The sequence below is a fragment of the Mesoplodon bidens genome (assembly GCF_964165515.1).
Source record: "Mesoplodon bidens genome assembly, chromosome: 13".
Taxonomy (NCBI): Eukaryota; Metazoa; Chordata; class Mammalia; order Artiodactyla; family Ziphiidae; genus Mesoplodon; species Mesoplodon bidens.
The window spans coordinates 25,174,643-25,201,533 of NC_138169.1; the positions used below are offsets into that span (position 1 = coordinate 25,174,643).

General features: G+C 45.4%; 1 protein-coding gene across 1 annotated transcript in view; it reads left to right on the forward strand.

Annotated features, from left to right (window-relative positions):
• The window catches only part of SLC5A1 (solute carrier family 5 member 1), a gene marked incomplete at its 5' end in the record, with an annotated part of 56,831 nt that overhangs the window by 10,105 nt on the left and 19,835 nt on the right, over positions 1-26,891 (forward strand). The window contains 5 exons of the mRNA XM_081252782.1: positions 15,287-15,391; positions 15,991-16,050; positions 17,221-17,325; positions 25,526-25,631; positions 26,559-26,639. Coding sequence (XP_081108908.1) covers positions 15,287-15,391; positions 15,991-16,050; positions 17,221-17,325; positions 25,526-25,631; positions 26,559-26,639 — 457 coding nt within the window. The remainder of the gene's footprint in view (positions 1-15,286; positions 15,392-15,990; positions 16,051-17,220; positions 17,326-25,525; positions 25,632-26,558; positions 26,640-26,891) is intronic.

Here is a 26,891-nt window from a genome sequence, read left to right on the forward strand (position 1 = left end):
ACCTGTTACAGGTGGAGATCCAGGCACTCTGGAAAAAGACCCCATTCCTAAAAAGTTAATGAGACCAAGAGGGAGAAATAGTTTGTGCTTGGCCTACGGATAGAAGTGAGGGACCATTGGGAGGAGGAGCAAGGACTCCAGGGCTGGGTAAAGGAAGGTCAGCTCACAAAGAGGGCCAGGCAGGGAGGGCCCCAGAAACCTGAATCACATTGACGCAAGCCAAGCCAGCTGAGAAACACGAAACCTTGTGAGTAAAATGAAACCTTATGTAATTGTGGGCTGGCACTATGGTTTGGTGCCTTTGATGAACAACTGCCTGGGTGCTGTGCTGTAATGATTCTTTGAGGATGTGGGAGACGTGAAAGCAGGAAAGTGAGCTTTGATGGGGAAATTCTCCGTGCCTTGGCTAGTGGCAGCAGAAATTACTTAGAGAGATAGAGCCCCAGGTACACAGCCCCATGGAGAACTTTTGTTTTGGAGGAGTGTTTGGTCATACCAGCCAGGACCACTGGCAGAGCCAGGTCCATGGGAGCAACAAGTACAACAGGGCTCAGCCAACCCTTCAACAACCCCCAAGGCATTTTCAGACACTTCAGAAGTAAGTATTCTAAAGGGAGTGGGGACCTCACAAGGAGCCAGAGGACTTGCTTTGTCCTAGATTTGTGACGTCAGGCAAATCATCAGCCTCTCTGAGTCTCAGAGAGTCTCCTTAGTGTGGGAAACAGTAAAACTGAGATCTCAAAGCCTCTTCCAGGACTAAAATGCTGAGATTTCACACCACAGAGGAAGGAACAAGCATGGGGGAAATGGGTGTGTACATGCGAGCCAGTCCATCGCCAGTGGAAATGTGATGGCTGTGTGTCTCTCAATAGCCACAGTTTCTTTCCTTCCTTTACTATTAAAGAATCATCAGAGAGGAGTATATCACAGTGGTTTAGGTCATGGGTTGACAAACTTTCTTTGCAGAGGCCCACAAAGTAAATATCTCTGTCATAACTACTAAACTCTGCTGCTGTAGCATGAAAGCAGCCATGGACAATACATAGATGGATGGGCATGGCAGTGTTCCAGTAAAACTCTATTTATAAAAACAGGAGGGGGCTTCCCTGGTGGCGCAGTGGTTGAGAGTCCGCCTGCCGATGCAGGGGACACAGGTTCGTGCCCTGGTCTGGGAAGATCCCACGTGCCGCGGAGCGGCTGGGCCCGTGAGCCATGGCCGTTGAGCCTGCGCGTCCGGAGCCTGTGCTCCGCAACGGGAGAGGCCACGACAGTGAGAGGCCCACATACCGAAAAAAATAAAAAAATAAAAAAAAATAAAAAAAAATATATAAAAACAGGAGGATGGCCAGATTTGGCCCATAGGCTCTAGTTTGTTGACCTCTTGTTCAGGTCTGGGCCAGGCTGCTTGGGTTCAAATGCAGCCTCTGCCCCTTACTAACTGTGTGACCCTGTTTGAGTTACTAAACATCTGTGTGCCTTACATTTGTTTTCTTATAACAGAGATAACAGTACTTACTTGAGGTTGTTTTGAGGATGCACACTCAGTCTCAGAACAGAACCTGGCACACAAACTCTCAGGTTTAGCTCTTGTTCTTTTATCAATCATCTATCTGATTGAATCCTCAGTGATCCAGCAAGAATGATGATTAACCCCATGGGTTGCCCAAGTTCACACAAGATAACAGTAGAGCTAGGGTTCTCCCTGTTCTTCTGGTTACTCAGGTCTCTTTTTCCTTATCCTTTGAGATGGAAATTTATGAGATCTATAGGTACAGTCTACAGGTTTCTCTGAAAACCAAGACATTATTTCATTTAGGTTTGACCAGAGACCCTGATGGAAATTTTCTCTGAGGAAAGAGGACAGCTTCTCATACTTCTTAGACTCTTTTGAGTAAAATGTATCTGATTAAGTCTCTAAAACCTAATGATCAGATCAAAGTTCAGCCACTTAGGATGCTACTGGAGTGGCCACCGGGAGGCCTGGAAGAGCCTGGCAGGCCTAAGACCTAGGTGAGAACTCATGAATGAAAGAGGAAGAGCAGGAGCAAGGCGAATGGACATAGGAGAGGCAGAGAGCTCACCAAGGGAGCAAGGTTCGGGAAGATGTGAGATGGGAGGCAGACAAGTAAGTACTTGACCTTCATAAGCCTGGGTAGAAGTGACTGCCAATTCCAGGTGGCCCTGTCTTCCTGCTCTGATTGCACGTAGCTGTGTGTGCTTTCATTTGTCCCAGGGTTGAGCCTGTGTTTTTCTTAATCTTTTTTTTTTTTTAATCTCTTCCACCACCTAGGCCAGGGCCTTGCATCTAGTATGTGCAGAATTAAAGGAATGAGAGGGAGAAGAGGGATATGTCCCCAGACCCTCATACTGGATCCCTTTGTTGATGTCACCTGAGCCCTCAGCCTGCATTCTGCTCTCTGGTGCAGTGACTACACTGTGTAGGTGGTAGAAAGAATTTAGGAGGTTAGGAGGGTGCTGAGTCCAAGTGAAAGGCTGCTTCCAGCAGTGCTCCACGTTTCTGTTCCTATGTACACAGAACATTTTTTCCTTTAGTTTTTTTTTTTTTTTTTTTTTCTTGGCTCATGGTAGTAAAACTGGAAAACCAAGCCTGGCCCTAATCAGGGTCCCTGATGTCAGCCCAGATTGGACTCCTTGGTAAAGTCTGGTGTGGCCATGCTCATCACTATCTCAAACATTTGGTTTCTCTCAGTTTAAGTCAAGATTTTGTAAAACTTGTCAGTTCCCATATATCTGTGTCTCCTTTGTGGTGAGAGTTTTTTGCTTAGCATGCCAGTGACTGCCTTACTCTCGAAGGACCAGTTCTTTCTCTTCCTCCTCCTCTTTCTTCTCTTCCTTCTCCTCCTCTTCCTCCCCTCTGCTTTCCTCCTCCTCTTGCTCTCTCCCCCGCATCCTTCCCTCTCTCTCTCTCTTTGGTGGACCCATTTCCCTCCAATTCTTCAAGGCTTGGTCTCCTCTGAGGAGTTTCTCTGATTCATGCACAGGCACTCACCATCCCATGTATCCTTTGTGTTCCGAGGCCTCAGTTGACTGGTGTGTAGCCAAGTTCCTGTCATCTAGTTTGTACCTAAGCTCCTGGCTTCTCCTTTCCCTCTGGCTGTCTTCCCAGCATTCTCGAACACATTAGCACTTCTGCCAACAGAGAAAGGGAAAAGTAAGTTATAATCAATATCTCTAGTTGGTTGAGGTCAGAAGAGTGCTGAAACTATCAGCCATGATGAAGTCTTTGGATTGTTCATGTTAGAAATGTGTCTGGGCTTTCCCTGTCTACCAGTGGCATGGAACATTTTGAGTTGGCTGCAGCTATATGTTTGTTTTGGATAAACTGTATGCAAGGGAGGTGATTTGGAGTTGGGGTTAAGAGCATAGGCTCTGGAGCCAGGCTGCCTTGGTCTTAACCCCAGTTCCATCCATTCCTATCTCTGTGATCTTGGCTGAGTTACTTACCCTCTCCTGACTCAGTTTCCTCAACTTCAAAATAGAGGTCATAGCACCTACCTCACAGGGTTGTTTTGAGGATTAAAGTAGTTAATACATATAAATCTCTTAGAATAGTATACAGTTAGTACTACCCAAGTTGGACATTCTTATCATCATCATCATCATTGTCCTTATTATTGTATCTCACCTCCAGATCCTCCTTCTTTTTATTTATTTATTTATTTAGCTGCACCAGGTCTTAGTTGTGGCACACGGGATCTTCACTGCTGCAGGCGGGATCTTCATTGAGGCATGCAGGATCTTTAGTTGCAGCACGTGAACTCTTAGTTGCGGCATGTGGGATCTAGTTCCCTGACGAGGGATCTAACCCAGGCCTCCTGCATTGGAGGCGTGGAGCCTTAGCCACTGGACCACCAGGGAAGTCCCCAGATGCTCCTTCTTAAAGTGTGAATTCAATCATTTATCCATATATGCATTGCTATTATTTCATTCTACATCTACATATTGATTACCTTCCATGTGCCACATTCTGTGTTAGGTGCTGGCATATATTTGTGTGTGTGTGTGTGTATGTGTGTGTGACACACATTCTTACAAAATGTATCTGAAATTACAAATAGTGGTGAGGGTTAAGAAGGAAATGTGTTTGAGTCTTTATGTACACAAGAGGATCAGGGAAGGCCTTTCTGAGGATTGGGCATTTAGGTTGAGCTCTGAAAGATGAGAAGGAGGCAGCCATGTGAAGACTGGGGGAAGAGCGATCCAAGCAGAAGGAACAGAACTGTCAAAGGCCTGAGGTGAGGAGGAGCTTGGGATACTTGGGAACTGAAAGAGGGCCAGCATAGGGGAGAGACCATGCATATTGATCAGGCCCTTCAGGTGAGCGACCCTGAGTTGTTGATGATCCCAAGGATGAGCCCGTCTGAGCTGGTGAGAGGGTTGGTCTCCAGCCTCCTTGACCTATAAATGCCAACAGAAGACCTCACCCCCCTTTTGTGCCAACAGCCTGTGGGAAGATGCCAGCTTTGGCAGTGGTTTCCTGATTTCACGCCCCTTTGGTTGTTGGGGCAAAGAGAGAGTTCATGAAGGTAATAAGTGAAAGGCCACCATTGTCCCTTTTGAGCTGACATAGGGTAAACAAAGAGTATGATGACTCTGGAGAACGCCTTTGTCTAAATATTTACGAGTCTCCGAAATTAAATAGCCTGAATATGTGAGCCCCACCTTCTCTTCTGTCCCAATCCAGGAAATGTCATCCCTACGAGATGGCAAGGGTCAAAGATTAAACCTTTTCAAACTTCCCCTGTGAAAAGATTCCTTACTAAGGGAACCAAGATGTTAATTAATTAACTAATCAATTTATTTATTTTTAGTTTGGAAAATAGAGTCACTTTTTATTAACACATGTTATTTTTTGTTAACATATAATAAGTCTATTATTGTTACTTTAAATGATTTCATAAATACATATTCTTTCAATTTCTCATTTTATATCTCCAGTATAAATATAGATAGATATAATCCTCATAAACTCTTTGGAGTCTTTAAAATTTTTTAACTTAATTTTATTTTTTTAAATTTTATTCTATTTTATTTTTTTATACAGCATGTTCTTATTAGTTATCCATTTTATACATACTGGTGTATATATGTCAATCCCAATCTCCCAATTCATCCCACCACCACCACCACCTGCCCCAAGATGTTAATTTAGATTAAAGACCAGTTCCCCAGAGGATGAGGGAAGTATCGAAATATAAGTGTGATGCAGACACACACATGCTGTTCCTGAATTTACAATGAGTCAATGAGGTGGGCTGGGGGGTCTGACCGCATTGTGCCCCTTCAGGGAAGTTCAGAAGGGAATGTCCGGGGAGGAAGGGGGAAAGACAGTGTGGTGCTCTGGCCTTTTCTTCTGTTCTTTGGACAGAAGTCACATTGGGCTGTGGGACCTTGGGCAAATCATGTCACTGCTCTGGTCCTCAGACTTCTTACCTGTAAAATGAAGATGAGAACAATATGCACTTCACAGACTGTTGTGAGCATGATCAGATAAGGTGAATGAAGTGCCTGGCCCAACACTTGGCCTCCAAGGAGGCACTGTAAGTTAGTCATCCTCTCTCCCTTTCTTATTCTCCTAGGACGGAGCTCTCAAAGTGTGGTATCCACAGCAGCAGCAGCAAAAAACAAACAAACAAACAAAAAAACAAAACTTGGGTTCTTGTTAGCAGTGCAACATTTCCAACCCCAACCTCGACCAGTGTATCAGAAACTTGAGGGGATGGGGCTCAGCTATCTGTGGTTTAGCAAATCTTCCAGGTGATTCTGACTAGGGTTGCCAGATTTAGCAAATAAAAATACCGGCTGGCCAGTTAACTCTGAATTTCAGACAGTGAATGCTTTTTTAGTATAAATATGTATCACGCAATATTGGCACATACTTTTACTAAAAAATGTATTCTTTTATCTGAAATTCAGATTTAAGTGAACATCCTGTATTTTGAGTCTAGATTGTGGTACATGCCAAAGTTTGAGAACCACTGTCTCAGGATATCTCGAGGGAGGCATCCAGCACAGCCCAGAGTAGTGGAGAGGAGGCCCTGAGATATCCTGGTAGCATTCCTTAAAGGAAAGACAGAAGCTGAGAACAGGAAGCCATCTCCAGAGCTCTGGACATTCTGGGTGTTATATGATCCATTAACAAAGAAAGTGGTGGGCTTCCCTGGTGGCGCAGTGGTTGAGAGTCCGCCTGCCGATGCAGGGGAAGCGGGTTCGTGCCCCGGTCCGGGAAATCCCACATGCCGTGGAGCAGCTGGTCCCGTGAGCCATGGCCACTGAGCCTGCACTCCGCAAGGGGAGAGACCACAACAGTGAGAGGCCCGTGTAACGCAAAAAAAAAAAAAAAAAAAAAAAAGAAAGTGGTTCCCTGAAATTAGCTGAGTGCATTTTCCATTTGAGCTATGAAGATCTTGCTCCCTCCAAGAGAAAATGACCACTCTGTCTAAGGAAATTCAGGGAACTCCATCAAAACACGGGCTATGTAAAAGCATCATTAATATTTCTTCTGAATAGTATGGCTTTGTAGGGTAAAACTTTCCTAAAGATTTCTCACCTGTCACTTCATTTAAGCCAGAGAACACCCTTGTGAAATAGGCAAAGAAGGATTCTTATCCTCAGTTTATAGTGGAGAAAACTGAGGCTCAGGGTAGTAACGTGACTTGCTCAAGGTCACATAATTTTTCCTGGCAGGGCCAAGAATTTTTTTCTTTGGCTGCACCGCATGGCTTGTGGGATCTTAGTTCCCCTACCAGGGATTGAACCTGGGCCCTCGGCAGTGAGAGCGCAGAGTCCTAACCACTGGACCAAGATTAGAACCAGGTGGGAAGCCTCTCAGTGTGCTTAATAGGAGGGGAAGAAGGTGGAGTGGGGGGCAGGCACACCATTTAACTATGCTTTCAAGGCATATACAGGGCACTCTTTTTTCAATCCAGTGGCTACCTCTGATGGTAAAGCTAGGAACACACACAGAGCCATTGTCTGTTGCTTTAGGCAATTCTTGACTCTTCATCTAGTGGTCCTGAGCATGCACATACTATCTTACTTTGCTAAGGGTGCGGAAGTAAAGAAAAAATGAATGTGTGAACTTGAATTACTTTCTTCCTCTGGGCTTTAGTTTTGTTTTCACTTGAAAGAATAGGGTTGACCTTAATTATTTCCAAGGTAATCCCTGCTCTAACATCAGATGACTGAGTGTTGGCAAGTAATAGGCTTTCCCATATATTTCCTATTTTCTATTTTATGTCATATAAAACATAATTTTCAATTAGCATTCAATGATATTTTCATGTCTTTTTCTACAACCCCAGAAACAAATACATAACTTCCCTGCATGCTTTGTTCTAAGACTTCAGGCTCTACAAGTTAATCTGAGACCACCCTGGAATTGTTGCCCTTTATTGTTAAAGGTTTTAAAGAATTGTGTTCTGATTATAAAATTATACAAACTCATTGTGGGAAATTTAGAAAAATACAAAAACACACTTAGTGTTTTCTTTTCCAGAGATAATCACTGTTTAATTTGGATATCTCTGTCTCTATATCTACCTATCAATCTTTAAAAATTTGGGGATCATATGGTATATAACTTTGTATGTTCTTTTTTTATTTGACATTTTTTTCACAATCATCTCCTCATAACAAATTCTTCAAAGCTATAATTTTAAAGGCAGTGTAATATTTCATCCTAAGTATGTACCTTAATTTATCCAGTGGTTTTCCTATTGTTGGTCATTGATGTTGTTTCCAACTTTCCTGTATTGTAAATAAGGTGGCATTGAACATACTAAGAAAATCCCTAGGTATAAATCTTTCTCTGCATCTCTGATAATTTCTTAAGATAGAATACTAAAAGTAGGATCATATGGTGGAAGGAGATGATCTTTGGATTTGTGTCAACAAACTGCTTTCCAGAATTACATTTCTATCAAAGCTATATGGGAGAGACTATTTACTTGCCAATACCATATATTATCATTAAAAATTTTTTGCCTATTTGATGGACTAACCCTCAAGGTTGGATCCCCCTTGAGGTCTTGGTCTCACTAACACTGAGCTTACAGGTCACCCTTTTGACATCTCAGAGCAGTTTAGAGTCTCTAGTCAGCCCCACTGTCTTTAACGGGCCCCGTGTGGGCCTGGCAGGACAGGTTTATTGCCTCTTCCTCAGGAGAGAGCGGTCCTTGGCATGTCCCCATTAAGAGTCCCAACTCTATGCAGCCAGTGGGAATAAATGCAACTCAAAGGCATTTGGTCACCATGGTTCCTATTGTTTCCCTAAGAGGAGACTCCAAGGATTTTCTGTCACTCACCCACCCACTCACTCACTCAGCAGACATTTACTGAGTGCTTGCCATGTGCAAGAAAGGTCCTATGCTAAATGGAAGCAGAAATGCTCTTCAAGAGCTAGAGGATATTTGGGGGACAACACTTGTACGGAGGCAGTTACCAAAATAGGGCCTGACAGGCACCAGGAGAGTGCAAGAGATGACAAGTGGGGTAAGAGGTCAGAGGAGGAAGAGATTGGCTCTGGAAAGTGTCAGCAGAGAGATGGGACTGGGCTTCCCTTTGGTCACTGGGACAGTGTTTTTGCAGGTAGAGCTTGATGGAGAGGGAGTTCCAAGCAGAAGGAAATGGTGTAAACAAAAGCAGGAGGCAGGAAAGCCCAGGGCACATCCAGGAGGCTGGGTCTGTGTGATTTAGCTAGAGCGTACAGGACTTGGAAGAGTGTGAAGGGGCTGCTGGGATTGGAGAAGGAGGATGAGGCTAGATTGCAGAGACCCTTGAGAGCCTGTAATTCCTCTTCCCATTTTCATGCCATGGCAGGGCAGAGGAGCCCTCCAGTCGGCAATATTTATTGACTCTGGTGGTTGAGGTCACCCTCTGGGAACTCTTATAACCCCCTCTCTCTCTTTTTTTTTTTGCAGTACGCGGGCCTCTCACTGTTGTGGCCTCTCCCGTTGCGGCCTCTCCCGTTGCGGAGCACAGGCTCCGGACGTGCAGGCTCAGCGGCCATGGCTCACGGGCCCAGCCGCTCTGCGGCATGTGGGATCTTCCCAGACCGGGGGCACGAACCTGTGTCCCCTACATCGGCAGGCGGACTCTCAACCACTGCGCCACCAGGGAAGCGCCCCCCTCCCCCGCCTTGAGAAGACAAATTGTGGAAGGATTTCCCACAAAGCCTTTGAGTGGCTCCTGTAGACTTCCATATGAAATGTCTCAGTAACTTTGCTATGGCATGAGGATACTCTGGAAGTCTTTATTCAACTGAGCCTGCCGGGTCTGGGGTTCACCAGTGAGACTGGTCAAAGCTTGTTTCAGTCCATGTGTTATATGTTGGCATGTAGAGAAGTGACAGTGTCCCCCACTGGGTGGCCCAAATGCCATGGTAAACTCCGGAAGTTCAGTAGGGGATTTTGGAGAGAGAGCCTCTTTCACCCCAAACTTTTTGTTCTCCTCATCTTAGCATCCCAAGTTTGTAGTTAGTTACTGGCTTCTGCTCCCAAAGAGAGGTCAAAACAAGTTTAAGGAGGAACAGTGACTTTCAGTGCAGTCTAGGGCAGATTTCTCAAACTTCACTGTGTGTAAGAACTACCCTTACTTCTCTGATTCAGTAGGTGTGGGGTGGGGACTGAGCACTCATAGCTCTCCTAAGCTCCCGGGTGAAGCCAATGCTTCTGGCCCACAGAGCACTCTGTGAGTAGTATGGTTTAGGGAGCCCATTTCTAGGGCTGAGTTAAGCACTGAAGGAGCGATCACTAGATGGACTGATGTCTGCCTTTGGTTTGAGAGGTAGATGCAGTCCCTGCTAGCTTCCAACTCCAGACATCAATAGTTGGTATGGAGAAATGGTCAGATGTTTTCCTTGTGGTTTACGTGGTTGTCCCCTTAGAGAAGGCTCATGGGAAAACATCAGATTTGTGCCAAACCCTGGAGGGATTGAAGTGAAAAAAAATTAAGTGATAGAGCCACTGTCAAGGCAAACCACATTTTCAGGAATTTAAATTGCAACGAGAGGAAATCTATTCTTGTTAAATGGGCCAGATAATTTAGAGGCAGATTCTCTGACAGTGATGGGAATTAGAGGGACTGGCTTCGTCCTCAGCACTGCCAAGGACCCATGGCTGAGAGGCAGGTTTAAAAGTATTTGAAGCCACATGATGTTAAAAACAGATGGTAAGTCAAGAAGGGCAGCCTGCTTAGCTCTGGACAACCCATGTCTGGACTGGTCTAGAGGCCCAGGGTCTGAGACCTGTTTGGGGGCACAGGTGGGGCTGAGGGCAACAGAGAGAGCAACAAGGGCTGACAGTGGGGAGCAGACACATGAGAAGAGGAAGCTTAGCCTGGAGAAGATTTGAGGGTGGGTACAACCCCTGTCCTCAGATATTGGAAAGACTAGCTTGTGGAAGAGAGATTTGACTTGTTCTGTTGCACTGTAGAGGGCACAAGTAGGACTAAATGGGGAGATTTAAGCTCAAGGTAAAGAAGGACTTTGCAACCATTAGAGTTGTTCCACTATGGATTCAGCTGCCTCGTGAGGTGGGGCATTCTATGTCACTAGAGGCACGCATCCAAAAGCTGACCTTCACTTGGTGTGGGGGGAGTTGGGGGAGGGAGTGTTTCCGAGGGGATTCAAGCTGTGACATCCATGGGCCCATCCAGTTCTGGAAGATTCTGTGATTCTCTAATTTCTCCCTAGGTTTTTCCCTCTTGCCAACCTTCTAGGATAGGAAATTTAGGCAGTAAATTATGATTGTGAATTCCCTAAAGTCAAAGGAAAACATAGTCTTTTTCTCTTTGTAATGTGACATTACATTATTTCCCCAATTACCATGCTGCGAAACCTGTTGGGTTTGGTCAGAACCAGCACATTTTGCACTGTGACAGCAAACCATCTAAGTACTTGGAATGGCTTCTTGAGCCCCATCAGAGCATGAGGAAGGCCTGTAAAGAAGTTAGTCAGAAGCAAGGTCAAGCTGGGAAAATTTCAGAGGAAGTCTGAAATCCTGAACTGAGAAGGAATGTGGGAGGAAATTACAGAGAAAGACAAGATGCTGCATAGGTCACTCCCTAGATGGGGCATGATTCCCAAGTGGGCATGAACATGGGTGAGGTGTGGACAGAGAGGGCTTTTGGGAAGTCAGAGTGATGAAAGCATTGTTAACAAGCTCCAGTGAGAGGAAGGGTGGTGTGAAAACCTGTCAGAGGAGTGTAGGTGATAAAGCAATGATGTATGTATTAGTCTGCTTGGGCTGCCATGGCAAAACACAACAGACTGAGTGGCTTGCACAACAGAAATTTGTTTGATCACAGTTCCAGAGGTTAGAAATCCAAGACCAAGGTGCTGTCAGGGTTGATTCTGGTGAGACCTCTCTTCCTGGTTTGTGGACGGCTGCCTTCTCTCTGTGCACATTCAGTGAGAGAGAGAGAGACAGAGACAGAGAGAGAACTGGTGTCCCTTCCTCTTCTTATAAGGACCAGTCGTATTAGATTAGGCCTTACCCTTATGACCTAATTTAATCTTAATTTCCTCCCTAAAGACCCAATCTCCAAATATAGTCACATTGAGGGTTAGGACTTCAACATATGAATTTTGGAGGAACACAGTTCAGTCCATAACAGTGTCCATTGTAGCTCTTGTAAACTGTCTTTGAGGGTGAAGTGACTGTCCTCTTGGAGGAAAGAAAGGACACTGAGGGCCCGCTGAGTGTGTCATTACTGATTCATAATCTCCTTTGACTCCACAACCCTGTCATGGAGAAGACTGAGGCTTGCAGATGTTATGATCACCCAGATTGGAAGAGGGCAAGAGAGCATTCAAACTTTAATTTTTAAGCTCATGCTGCCTTCTCACTGGAGGGAACTTCAGCGTGAAATCTTGCTGAATTCCTGGGACTGCATCTTTAAACCCGGAACTGCCAGGAAAGACTGCTTGGCAGGCTCATTTGGGGGTCCGGAAGGGTCTCTGAATAGGGAAGTGACTTGATCAGAGTTGTGCTTTGGAGAGGCCATGTGGGTGGGGGGAGACTGGAGAGCACCTCGAAGCCTGTTAAGAAGCAATGACAGCCTGTACAAAGGCGATGTAAAAAGTGCTAGCTGCCTATGCCATTGTGAAGGCAGAGTCAGGGTTTTGTAAATGACTGAGTGCAGATCATGGGGCGAAGTGGGGGAGGTCAGATGAGGCCAAGGTGAGCGACTGGAGAACAGTAGTGACCATGATAGAAATTAACTGAACCTGGACTAATACCCCCAAATCTCTCCTGGCCCCCATTCCATCCGATGGTGAAGGGCTGCCTCAGGAAAGCCTACAACTGCTTAAAGCCCACTCTCCCCCTTGGGGCGATCTTGGAGAGAAATTCTTGAACTTAAGGTTAATCTAATGCAGTTAATCATTACTGGTAATTATGCTCTTAATAGTATAACATTAGACTTAATAATTTATCAAGTGAGAGATGATAAATGAAAAAAAAGGATAATGTGTAATGACAGGCAGGCTACATGCAGAAGGGAATCCTGATTAAAAGTGAACTGTTTGGGCTTCCCTGGTGGCGCAGTGGTTGGGGGTCCGCCTGCCGATGCAGGGGACGCGGGTTCGTGCCCCGGTCCGGGAGGATCCCACGTGCTGCGGAGCGGCTGGGCGTGTGAGCCATGGCCGCTGAGCCTGCGCGTCCGGAGCCTGTGCTCCGCAGCGGGAGAGGCCACAACAGTGAGAGGCCCGCGTACCGCAAAAAAAAAAAAAAAAAAAAAAAGTGAACTGTTATCCCCACCAAGCTCTGAGGAGAAGGAGGAAGTGGATGTGTTTAAACAGCCTGCTTTCCTCTCAGTTTCTCCTTCTTCTCCTCCTTCTTCTCCTTCTCCTCATCCTCCTCCTCCTTCTTCTTCTGCATCACAAAGCATTTTACTGTTTGTGCTATAATGAGGACGAAATGCAGTCTAGGGCAATAGAATTTTTACACAATGAGAATTCCATTTATGGTCAGAGCCAATGGTTATTTACTTCTTTATGCAAAGCTTACTGGGTCCTATTCTTTTAACAAAGGCAAGCATGCATATGTTGTACAATGCACTTTAAAGTACAGATAACAAAAGATTAAACTCTTAAGCAGCAATAATCAAAGTACACAGTTTCCCTTCTTAATGAATGACGTCCACCCAGTCACTAAAGTCCCGAATCTAGGGGTTACCCTTGATTACCCTTTCCCACATTTCCCATGTCTGATACATCAACAGGGCGCATCAACTTTGTTTCTAAAATGTACCCCAATCTCTGTGCTTGTCTTTGTCTCAACTGCCACCACCTGAGACCAAGCCGCTATCCCCTGTTACCTACAGGCAGCAACTGCCTCCCACATGGTTTTTTGTTTTCTCTCTTGCCCCCAACAATACACTCTCCACATGCTTGAGAGCAATACTTAAAAACAAGTTAGATCCTTTCCCTCCCCTGCTTGAAACCCTCCAGTGGCTTCCCATCAGACAGAGTAAAATCCACTCTCCTATCCTGGCTTGGTGGGACCTATGTGATGTATCCCCTCCCAACTTTCCAGCCTCATCTCACACCACCCACCACACTCCAGCCACTCTGGCCTTCTCTCTGCTTCCCAACTGTGATGACCTTCTCACTTGGGAGGGTGGTGGGGGGTGTGGTCTTTGCTTTGCTGGAACGCTTTCCCTCTGGTCTCAGCATGGTTGACTTCTTTTATCATCTTGATCCCAGCTTAGAGGTCACCCCACAGAGGGACCTTTCCCAGACTAAAGCAGTCACTCTATCTATCACACCTTCTCTATTCTCTTCACAGCATTTAACCACTCTCTGATCTTTTTTGTTGTTGGTGGCGGTGCTTTTCATACAGGAATCCCCAGTGTCTAGAATGGCACTTAACACATTGAGTAGGTGCTAAGTTAATATTTGTTGAGTGAATGAATGAAGGCACTTACACCACTGTCATCATTCTGGAGACCTCTTGGCCCGGCCTTCAGAGATCTCCCTCTCCTCTGACTTAGCATATGGCACTAAGCACCCACTGTTTTATATCGAGGAACAGTTAGGACAGTTTCTTGGAGTAATCTGCCTTTTGGGAAATATGTGTTTTGTTCCAAATTTGAACCATATTGGGGATATTAGACAAATAACTACCAGCCTCCCCCAATTGCTCAGCAAGACTGGAGATAATTATACTAGTTTGGTGATCACCAAATGTTGTTATGCCTTTTCCTCCTGGGTACAGAAAAGCTCTAGAACTTTTTGGAGTTCTCTTGGACCTCAGAGGCGGTTGAGTTGATGATACAGTACCATGATTGGTCAGTTCAAAATCCCTCTCTTGTTTCACCTGATACTTTCTCCTTCATCTCCTATTCAAAAATCCCATTCTCCTTTCCTCTCCCAGGCATCAACTCTTGGGTATTTAGTATATGTCCTTCCAATTTGTCTTCTAACCTATGTTTTTAGACATATGTATATCTTAGAAAAATGTAGTGTTTTGTGCATGTATCCATAGGACCTTTGTAAAAAAATAAAAATACTATATCGAGGGAATTCCATGGCGTTCCAGTGGTTAGGACTCCATGCTTCCACTTCCCCTTGCCTGCGTTCGATCCCTGGTTGGGGAACTAAGATCCCACAAGCCGCGTGGTGCGGCCAAAAAAACCACTATATCGACTTAGAGAGTTATTATTATTAGCATCTCTTGTTACTTGGGAGCTCATGGGTTTACAGAATTTAACAGCTAAGAGTCACTTGGAAATTATTAGCTCTACCCCCTGCCTTCTTTGACAAGTGACAAGTAACTGACGTCCAGAAGCTTCCTTTTAAATGATTTCTTTCAACAAAACTGTCCACATTTCCTGAGATCCTGTATTGGTCAAGGTCCCAAGTCAGGAGTGCTGGGGGACACAGAGATGAATGGCACAGGTCCTGCTCCTGAGCCCTCCGCCACTGGGGAGACTTCCAGAGGCCGGTCGGGCTGTGGAGCTTCCCATGCCTTCTTGACTGTTGCGCATTGGGCTCACAAAGGACTCACAGAGATCTGATTTGGGGATACATCCCACGACTCCTTCCGCAGTCCTCTCCTTTTTATCTTTGCTATTACCCAAGTCCTCACATCTGCCTTCTGAACCAGTGGTCCTGGCAGACTCCAGCATAGTCAAGTTTCTGGCTGGCCTCTGCTCTTTCTTGTCCTTCTCTTGGATGACATATCTCTTCTATCTTTGGTCCACCCCTGAGTGTCCTGGTGAAGCATGGAGTTCTCACCCGACCTTCTCTTTGTGTTTCCAGATTGGAGCCTCTCTGTTCGCCAGTAACATCGGAAGCGGCCACTTTGTGGGACTGGCGGGAACGGGAGCAGCTGCAGGCATCGCTATTGGGGGCTTTGAATGGAACGTGAGTAACATCAGAGACACTGTGTCCTGGAGCTGGAAGGATCTTTAGCTGTCAGCCAGCTCAGTCTACACTCAGAGATGTTCTAGATGTTAGAGAACCTCCCAGGGCCCTTGGAGTACAGATGGATGAGGGGCACAGTTTCAGGAACCCCAGGGTCCTGCTCCCCTTCCACCATGAGAAATCACTGATTTGATGGTGATAGTGTTTCTTTCTTCTTTTAAAAAGCCAACCCCTCCTGTACCTTTTCAGCCATATCAGAGGTTTGGAAATATCACCAGGTTTCCATTATTATTATTATTTTTGTTTTTAAAAGCTCTCTAAATGGTATTTTACTCCTGTAAACCAGGGAAGAGGCAAAAGGAGCTGTGATGTCAGTGGGCAGCCCCCCGGGCTCCTCTCCACTGTTGCCCAACTGTTGTTCCTGTGGACCAATCAGGCATCAAAGGCCTTCTCCAAGCACTGATGGCCACTTAGGGAGTTGTGCCCAGAGCCCAAAGAGAAAATGCTGGGTGGATGGTCTGTAGCAGCTGCAAGACCTGCAGGCAGCAGGATGGGCTAGGGTTCCTCCTGGTTTGACTCCACCTCTTTTTTGGTTTCAGGCCCTTTTTTTGGTGGTTGTGCTGGGCTGGGTGTTTGTCCCCATTTACATTAAGGCAGGGGTAAGTATTTGCTCTGTTATTATGTAATATATATTTCCTAGTGGCAAATATCTGTGTGAACTTGGTCCTCCTGGAGGGCAGAGGAGACTTTCTGGGATAAGAGCCTATGACTTGGCTCTCTTTCCTGGGTTATAAAGTTCCTGACTGCTCTCAGGGGCATTCAACAGATCTACTTGGCCATGACTTGTCCCTCTAGGAAGCCCTCCTAAGCAACCTCACTCTATTCAGCATTGAAAGCATCACATCCCCTCCATCTGGGTGAATACTTGCAAGGCACTGTCGTGCATTTGCACATGATACATAACTGTCTGCCTCGGCTCCTGGAACAGAAGCAACATGAGAAAAAGAACCATATTTTCCCTTTATTTAAAAACATCAGCAGCCTTTGTTTGCTGAGCATGCATCTGGTACTCAACTACCAAATGCATGCTCGGTCTCTTGACTAAACCTCTGACATTTTACATAAGAGAGCTTTAGCAACATCTGTCCATTGAGATATAATGAGCACCTACCATGTGTACGTCTATACATTAGGAGCTGAAATCAATAAGAAAGAGGCACAGGCAGACTCTGCATCTTCTGGAGGCTCATGGACTGCTGGTGATACATGTCTGATTCCAGGAGACAGCAGGCTCAGGGTTGAGAACACGAGACAGAGTGTGGTTGGAATTTGCAGAAAGGAACTGGGAGAGCAGTTGAGCTGGCCTGCAGCCACAGTCCTTGGCAAGGCTTATGTGCAGAGCAGGGTGAAGCACACACCCAGCCTGGACACCTTTTTTGGTGCACTGAAAAGGTACCACCATGGTTATGATGTCTTGTTCACAGAAGGTGCTTTGTATAGGACTATCTATTTATCTATCCCTTCCTCCTTCAGGGCAAGGATCTGCCTTCTTGGTTATGTGCAGGCATGTGTTCATTAAAAAAATTGTTTATTGGGTCCTTCTATGTCCTGGGATGATACCCAGCTGCCTCTGCAGTGGTAGGTCATGTGGGATTGAGATGAGCAAATGGATGGAGGATGGGGACATCTGGCCACCTCGCAGACTTCTCTGACCAACGAAGGTTAACCCTTGATCATACCTCTGACACCGGGGTGGATGCCTCTGCTCTGCTTGCTCTGGGCCTTCTGATCACTCAGACTGGCAGTGACCACCCTTCCATCCCATGCAGGTGGTGACAATGCCAGAGTACCTGCGGAAGCGATTTGGAGGCAATCGGATCCAGGTCTACCTCTCTGTTCTGTCCCTGTTGCTGTACATTTTCACCAAGATCTCGGTGAGTCCTCTGCCCTAGGGGCTGAGCACTGGCTGTCTCAGAACCTGCCTACCCTCGCTCCTCAGCCCATGCTGGCCCACCAAAGGGCAGTGTTATATGTTTCTATTAACTCGGTCCCTTAGGCCTTTTTGCTTCTGAGGGTAAAGTCCTATTTCACACATCAAGGAGTGAACACATGGAACTCCTTATCCTCTACTGTGGGGAAGGTTGAAGACATAAACGGTTCAAGAAGTTTCAGTGAAAGCTGTTCTTAACAGAAGATTAAAAGGGAGTTAGGGATGCCTGAGGGCTGGCCCCGACCTTAGAGGTAGCTGTAAGCCTTTTTTCCCTGTCAGGGTCAGAATCTGGCTCCAAATGACATTTCTGATGCGCTTAAACATGGGCAGTCAGTGGCAACTCCGGAAGGGACCTCAGAGATTCCCCCTCTTTCTTCGTGAACAGGGAAACAGAAACTCTGGGGATGGAGATTCTTGCTCAGGAGTAGAACCCAGACTGCTGGCTCCAGCTCACTGTCCTCTTCACTGCACAAGCCTTCTTATATTCATTCAGAATCAGCTCCCTGGGCCTTTAGTTGCTAACCCTCCAGGGGATTTTTGCTCTCTCTGAACCCAACCACTGGGGTGGACCCCCTTCCATTTAGCCTGCCTCCCTGCCAACCTGTAGCTGCAGGCCCCAATATGCAGAGCTGAGATTTCTCAGGGATTGGCTGGCCATTGGGGTGTGTTTGAAAGCTGTGCAGAGCTCTTGGCTGACCCACTGGAGCAAGACTTGAATTCCTTGTTTACTTCTCTTTTTCTTTCTTGAAAATGTTCAAGTCAACTCCTTTTGATGGTAAAACAAAACAAAGCGAAAGACCCAGGAAATCACTGAAGTTCTGAGATATATTCCCCCTGACAGCCGAAAAGATGGCAGGAAGAAAAAAGTCTGCTTATAGGTCTTGCCTGGAATTATTATTATTATTATTATTTTTTTTCGGTACGCGGGCCTCTCACTGTTGTGGCCTCTTCCTTTGCGGAGCACAGGCTCCGGACACGCAGGCTCAGCGGCCATGGCTCACGGGCCTAGCTGCTCCGCGGCATGTGGGATCTTCCTGGACCGGGGCACGAACCCGTGTCCTCTGTATTGGCAGGCGGACTCTCAACCACTGCACCACCAGGGAAGCCCTGGAATTTTTTTTTTTTTAATCCCTAAGGAGATTGTCAGTCTGATAAAGGTTAAAGCGACAGTGGAAAAAAAAATTTAAAGAAGGAAAATGTGAATAAAGAATAACAGAAAGAAAATAGGACCTTGGTAAGAAAACTATCTAGGAGAATAATTGGAGGAAGCATGGGGTTGTGGAGGAGCTGGGCTTCTGCTCTACTGCTCACCAGCAGTGACCTGGGGCCAGTAGCATATTGCTTTACTTCTCTGGAGCTTAGATTCTTTGTGAGTAGGATGGGGATAAAAATTCTGCCTTGCTTACCTCCCTGGGTGGTAGTGAGGATCAAATGGATTTTCTTGAAAACATGTAGTGTTTTTGGGATGTAAGATATGATGATGATGAACATGAAAACCATCGATGCTCCCCGTAAGAAGCTCCTTGGATTGCTTCAGCACCCTAACCTAGCTAGAGAAGAAGGCTATATATTCTGGATACTAGGCCCTTATCAGATATATGATTTGCAAATATTTTCTCTCATTCTTTAGGTTGTCTTTTCACTTTCTTGGTAGTGTCCTTTGATGAATAAAAGTTTTAAATCTTTTTTTTTTTTTTTTTGCGGTACGCGGGCTTCTCACTGCTGTGGCCTCTTTCGTCGCAGAGCACAGGCTCCGGATGCGCAGGCTCAGCGGCCATGGCGCACGGACTCAGCCGCTCCGTGGCATGTGGGATCCTCCCAGACCGGGGAACGAACCCGTGTCCCCTGCATCGGCAGGCGGACTCTCAACCACTGCGCCACCAGGGAAGCCCAAAAGTTTTAAATCTTGATAGAGTCTAGTTTATCTGTTTTTTCCTTTTGTTGTTCATGCTTTTGGTGTCATTTCTAAGAATCCATTGCCAAATCCAAGGGCAGAGAGAGAAATGGCATTTTCTGTGCTCACAGAGGAAGTGGTTCCAGCTTTCCCCCTTAGCCAGCAGTTACAAAGTACTCACTGTTCTATCAGAGGGGTTATCTCATTGACTATTGTCAATTTTCCTCTCTTTTCTTGTCCTTCCTCATCTAGCACCAAAGGTGAGATTGGACCAATCTCAGCACTTGTAAAATATCTGCCCTGGCTGAAATCTGAGTCAGTTGGATCTGAACTGAGCCTTCTCCTCTAGTTAGGTAGGGTAATGAAAAAATAGCAGCTCATGCTTTTATTGCCCTGATTACTTAAAAGTGAGAAAACAACAATATTAGATAACATTTTCAATTTTTTTAATTTTGGAAAATTTCAAACATACACAACAGAGATAGAATAGTATAATGAGTACTAATGGACCTAATTCTCATCACTTGGCTTTCTCAATGAACAATATTTTGCCATCCTTGGTTCATCTCTCCCCTTCCACCTTTTTTCTCCAACAGTATTTTAAGTCAAATCCCAGACATCATGTCATTTCACTGTAAATTCTTCAGAATGCACCTTTAACTTTTAAAGAACTTAACCATTGTGCTATTATCATGCTTAACAAAATTTATAGTAATTTCTTAATTTTTGTAGTTTAATACCTGGTCCATATCCAGATTTTCCTGATTATCTGAAAAATGTCTTCTTACAGTTGATTTGTTTAAATCAGGATTCAAATGAAATCTACACATTGCATTTGACTATTGCTTCTTTAGAGGAAATGTATATATATCTTCAGCCTACCACAATAATTTTTCCCTTTTATGTTATTACTTTCTACATGCATACACTTTTTTTTTTGACTGGGTTGTCTTTTTTGATGTTGAGTTGAAAGTGTTCTTTATGTGTTCTGAATACTAGACCCTTATCTGATACATGATTTGCAAATACTCTCCCATTCTGTAGGTTGTCTTTTCACTTTCTTTCATGTCCTTTGATGCACAGAAGTTTTAAATCTTGATGAAGTCTGATTTATCTGTTTTTTCTTTTGTTGCTCATGCTTGTGGTGTCATTCCTAAGAATCCATTGCCAAATGCAAGATCATGAAGATTGAATGCTAGGTTTGTTCCTAAGAGTTTTATAGCTCTTACATTCAGATATTTGATCCATTTTGAATGATTTTTGTATATGATGTGAAGTAAAGTCCAGTTCTCCCAGAACCATTTGTTGAAGAGACTTTCATGTCCCCACTGAATGGTCTCAGTGGGAACATGTGCTCCGGGATTGGGCTTTGTCTTGGAGTTGGGACTGATACCCAGCCTTACTGCTCCCTCCCTGCCCAGCTTCCTGACATAAAGTGCTACTGCCCTTGACTGGTGCCTGTGTGCTTTCCCTGCCTATGTGATGATTCCACCTCCTTCACTTTCTCCTCCTTTCCTTCAGGGTAGTTTTTAATTACAAGATGAAAACCCTGGGCATTTCAGTCTAAGGAAATAAGACTGGGAGTTGCTGGGAGGGGTAGAGAAATCGGGCTTCCTGAGGGAGGGAAGGTCAGGTGCAAGAGGAGAAAAGGAATGTAAGTGGGAGGGTGGGGAGGTGACTCTGGCACTAGTGGAGATTAGTGAGGGAACTGCTCCTTGCTCCTTGGTTCAGCTTGTGAGGTAGCATCTGTCTACTAAGAATGTAGAGGAGGGCACTGGGATTCCCTTTCTTGGAAGCAAGCCTTCTCCAAGTCCACAGTTCAGGTGGGTGAAAGTCTGTTGGCTGAGCTTTGCCCTTGGAGCTGATGTAGCAGTAGTCATAAAAATAAGCTTACTGCTCAACCTCTTTGCCTGCCTTCCCAATCACCTCACCTGTTGTTCAGGTTACTGATTAAACCTCCCTGGACTTGGGAGCCCCCAGGTACCTGAGGGGCAGCTTCCCTCAGCTCAGACCCTGATGGAGTCCATCCCCCAGCAGTTGGCTTTTTCTGAATTTTACTTTTAAACAGTACTTAGTATGGTCTGCCCCCTTTCTGTGTGATTTCTGCGGTTCCTTACTGGAGGCCTTGCCCAATGTCCTTCCAGCTCCACCTGCTGCCCAGAGCCAGCAATCCCTTGAATAGTGCACACGAAGGATGATAGCTGCCTTTTATTTGGTGCCAATAGCTTTACTTAGTCTCCAGTAGGGGCTTAACTTATTCCATCTCCAGTCCTCATAAGAGTTCTGTGCAGGTGGGGATTTTTATTTAATTTTCCACTTGATGGAGGAGAAAACTGAGTCTCAGAGAAGTTAAGTAATTTGTCCCAAATCACATAGCTAGTGTATTGCAAAGCCAGGACTGGAGTCTGGATCTCTCTAGTCCCAGTGTCTGTGTTCTCACAATTCTGCTCTGTGCTTGGATGGGATGAAGGCATAGGATAACAGGATAGATCATCTAGTTCTATGATCTATGCTCCCATTTTACAGAGAAGAGAAGGGGCTTTGTGGGGTTAAACAGTAGCAGAACTAGATTGAGAAGCAGAGTCCCTGATACTGAATCGAAACCTTTTGACATTATGTCCCCCTGCCTTCTAAGTCCAGTACAAACAAGTCAAAATTCAAGACCTTGGGGAAAATTTAAATAACCAGTTAAGTGACCTTCCAATTTAAATGAGTTTCTGAGAGTAGGATTTGAGAGGACTGTGAAGGGAGAACATCAGCTGCACACTGGGTGTATAAGGGATCTGAAGGTGGGACATCTAGGCAGTGGGGAAGGGCAGGGAAGGGTCAGACAGGCAAGACTTTGGAAATTTGGCTGACTTCAGGTTCACCATGGGTCACAGAGCATGAAATCTTTAAAAGAATTACACTGATATTGACTGTACTTGCTAGGAGCTCACATTAAGGAGCTCACATTAAGATAAGAGTTCAGCGCTTATGAACAAAAGGAAAGAATTGTTAGTTAACAAAGTAAGGTAATCATGTATTTACATTGCACACAAACAGAGATTAATCACTATTGTTGTGTGTGTGGGGAGGCATGGGTAAGAAGAGAGGAGTGGCCTTATGATATCCATGTCCAGACAGGGAACAATTAGGGACCTACCAGGAAGGCTTTGGGAGGATGCAGGGATCCAGTGGGCATGTACTTGATAGGAGAGAAAAAGTGAAATGCATTTCAGGTGGAGAGTCCCAGATGTGGCCCAGGCCGTTGAACAGGGGTGGTGTGGAGTCTTGACTATGGCTGCCATCTTGTGGCTATGTCTTTTTGGTTTCTGAGACCCAGACTTGATTATTCCACCCAGACTTAATTATTCCTCCACGTAATCCTGAATTTTATAGGCTCCTTCCACCCACTCCACCCCAGCACCCTGCCTTACCAAGTTCGGAGAAGCATTCTGTTCTGTAAAATTTCCTTGCATTATTTATCTTATTCAAATGTGCACAATCACTTGAGATAAAGCCTCAGATTTTATGAATTACATGTGATGACCAAATATCCCTATTTATATTTCCTGGGGCTATTATCACAGATCACAACCGTAATAAACTTTTATAGCAACTATGTTGTTTTGGATCCTTGGGTGAAAGTAAGAGCTTCAGAGTTTGCTTAAGTTTTGAATGCTTATCACCTTGTTCATTCACTCACAAATGGAAAGAGAAATTTGAGTAATGGGGCTCTCCATCTCAAACCTCATTGCCAGGCAAGATCTACTGGGTGCTCAGATACAACTAGGACTAGAATGGGCAGCAAATGCACACATGTAAAATCCCAGGATTTCAAACATCAGAGCTGAGACTAAACAAACTACCCAAGGCTCATGGTCAGAGACTGTTACTCTAAGAGGTTTTCCAAATGGATCTGTATTTATTGTCCCCTGTGAGTTCCATGGAGCTTGTTCAGCCAAACTTTCAAAGTGGTGGGCTAAATCCAACTTCCTGTTTCTGTAAATAAAGTTTTATTGGAACACAGCCATGCCCATTAATTGATGTATCATCTACGGCTGCTTTCATGCTTCAATGGCAGGCAGTCTTGAGCAGGTTGGAAAGAAACTGTATGGCCTGCAAAGCCTAAAACATGTATGAAGTGAGCCTTTACAGAAAAAGTTTGCTGACCTCTGGTCTAGAGGACCATAATTGTTTAGTTCACTTCAAGTTAGTTTTGCTTAGCAGCACTGGGGAAATTTGCTTGTTCCCTTCTTCCCTCCCTCCCTCCCTTTTCCCCTACCTCCCTTATTTCCTTCCTTCTTTCCTTTTTTTCTTCTTTATTAAGAGCTAAGAGTAGTTTAGAGAAGGAGCAATCTGAGATGAGCTGTGAAATAAATAATCTCATAGGAGTAGAGGAGAGTTCTTTCATATCAAAGCTGGTGGTATAGTCCCTATCCAGTCCCTGATTTTTATAAATGAAAAAGTAATGAAATGATTTAAACATACAGTAAAGTCCTATACTAATACCACCACCAGGATTCTGTAGATCTATACAGCTTATCATTTTTTTTAAAAAGAAATAAAACATAACAGATAAGGCTTATCTATACCCTTTTGACCCTATTTCCTTCCTTCTTAAAAGGTAAACACTATCTTGAACTTGGTATGTATTCTTCTAGTCTATTTTTTAATATTTTTACTACATAATGTGTGTATAGCCATATATCCATCCAGCCAAGTAGAAAGTTCTTTATGGAGCTAAATGAGGCAGGGAGAAAAAGAACTGCATCAAGAACTGGTGAATTCGGGGGTGAAGAGGGAGCAATTCTCCCTAAATTTACATGAGATAATCTAGATAAAACCACCTATCAACAAGCCTGCCACACAAGAGGTTCGTGGTGATGCTCTGGTTGTGTCTGAGTCAAGATGGATCCCATCTGGGCAGAGGAGATAAAATTATGATGTTGCTAACATCTCTCTCCACTCCAGGGTGTGGCGGGGTTTCCCTCTCATGGACTCCAGCACTCAAACTTACTTTTGGGAATAGATCAGATAAACCTTTTACACTGAGGTGTAAATGAAGGATAATAGCTTAGAGCAGCAGTCTACAAAGTGGGTTGGGAGGAACCTCAAGGTGTTAATAGTTGTTCCTTGGCAAACAGAGTTCCATAGTTAAATAAGTTTGCGAAGGGTCATTTACTATGTTTTCCTCCTGGGGATTCACAGTATATTAGAGGCTCAGAGAAACTGTGTGGTAAAGAAACTGCCTTAACTTTATTTAATCCAGTATTTCACAGACCTCTTTGACTATGGAATCCTTTTTTTTATCATGTAATATCTATTATCATCTTGAATAAATCTTGTTGGGAAACTTCGGAATAGAGCATGACTCTCAGGTGTTCATATCATTTTTTAAAAAATAAATAAATAAATAAATAAATTTATTTATTTATTCTTGGCTGTGTTGGGTCTTTGTTGCTGCACACGGGCTTTCTCTAGTTGCGGTTTGCGGGGGCCACTCTTCGTTGTGGTGCGCAGTCTTCTCATTGCGGTGGCTTCTCTTGTTGCAGAGCATGGGCTCTAGGTGCGCGGGCTTCGGTATTTGTGGCACACGGGCTCTAGAGCGCAGGCTCAGTAGTTGTAGTGCACGGGTTTAGTTGCTCTGCAGCATGTGGGATCTTCCTGGACCAGGGCTCAAACTCATGTCCCATGCATTGGCAGGCAGATTCTTAACCACTGTGCCACCAGGAAAGTCCTCCTTTTGTTTTTTATTTTTATTTTATTGAGGTAAGAACTCTTAACTTGCCCTCTAGCCTCTTGCCAGGTTTTGAGTGTATAATACATATTGTTGACTAGGTACGATGTTTTATGGCAGATCTTTAGAGCTTATTCATCTTACTTAAACTGAAACATTATACCTGTTGATTAATAACTCCCCCTTCCTCCAGCCCCTGGTAACAGCCATTCCAGTCTCAGATTTTATGAGTTTGACTATTTTAGAAATCTCGTATACATGGAATTGTACACTACTTGTCTTTCATATTCTCAACTGGGGATAAAAATATGAACCTCTAATTGTGGGAGTTCAGCCAAAGGGCAAAGGGGTGTGGGCCAACGTGGGGCCTCAGAAATCACAGGCATCGGCACTACTTGGGAGTCGGCTTCTGCTAACCCCTCCAAGTTCTCCTCCCTGTCCCTGCTGCTGACGTGCCCCAGCCAGGCCCCGTGCACCCTGTAGCCAGTGGCCTCTCTCCCCGCAACCCCACCTCTTCTCTCCTTCCAGGCAGACATCTTCTCCGGGGCCATATTCATCAACCTGGCCTTGGGCCTGAATCTGTACCTGGCCATCTTTATCTTACTGGTAATCACTGCCCTTTACACAATCACAGGTGAGTCCCCTCGAATGACTCAGCCCAAGCCCAGCTTGGAGTTAGGCACTTGTGAAGACGTGGCTTCTCCTCTCAAGGAAGAGATCCACCCCGGAAACAGTTCGAGGAAATAGTTGTAGGTGGCCCCAGAAAAATCCAGTGTTGGTGGGAACAGTCAGGACAGCTTCTTACAGGAGGTGGGACAGGCTTTGAGTTCGGCTGGAGGAGGGGCATCAATGGGAGGTAGCTGAGGGTGGGGGGTGTAGACGATGCTAAGACCTGATAGTTCAAGTGGGGTCACAGTGTGGGGGCCTTGGATTTGATGTGACAGGGACTGGGGGGCACTGTAGGGAGGAAGGGAGGGAGTGACACACAGAGACCTTAGAGGAAGGCTCCAGAGGTGACCGGAGAAGCTGGCGGCACTAGTGACCATGGGGCACCTTTGCAGAGGTTGCTCTGCCCAGTTAGGGGGGCCAGGGCCAGCGATGGAGCTTGCTGCCCAGCTGGAGCCCCATGGCGCTAGGGATAAGAAGTTACTCAGATGGCCTGAGAGAAGAGAGAGTGGACTGATTTGGTTATGTCCCCAGACATCTTGTAGAGATGTCAGCTCTTTGCTCTTCCCTGCCTTTGTTTGCACAGATGCTTCTCACCATAGCCATTTCCTGGCTTAAAGCGGTCACATCAAGCTCTCTGTCCTCAAATAGGGAGAAACATTCTTTCCCCAAGGCCTTCCCAGCATTTCTGTGAAAAGTGGAGATACTGGAACATGCTGGGTGGCAGACCTCTGTAACAGGACAAGGGAGGGAAGGAAAGAAAGGCAGACGGAGGGGTGCAGAAGGTGTGCAGAGGGAGAGGAGTGGGGGTGGGGGTGAGGGTGGGGAAAAGAGGTGGGCTGACAGGTTGCCCTCCTACCTGAGGTTAGATGCCTTGTCTCCTTTGCTTGCTCAGGGGGCCTGGCGGCTGTGATTTACACGGACACCTTGCAGACGGTGATCATGCTGGTGGGGTCTTGTATCCTGACTGGGTTTGGTAAGTAAGTGGGGCTGGGGCAGGCTGAGGAGGTGGGGAGGCAGAGGTAGAGCCTCCCTGCCTGATGCTGTCCTAGATAGTGAACTGCGAATGCTCTGCTCTCCCCAGGGGAGTAGACTGGCCTAGATTGGCAGTCACTGTGGATATGCAAGGGGCACCTTCCCTAGCCCTGGAGGTTTCAGGCTGGGCCCAGCCCAGACAATACCTGGATTCCTTGCTGCCCTCTCTAGATAGTCTGGGCCAGTGGGCCCC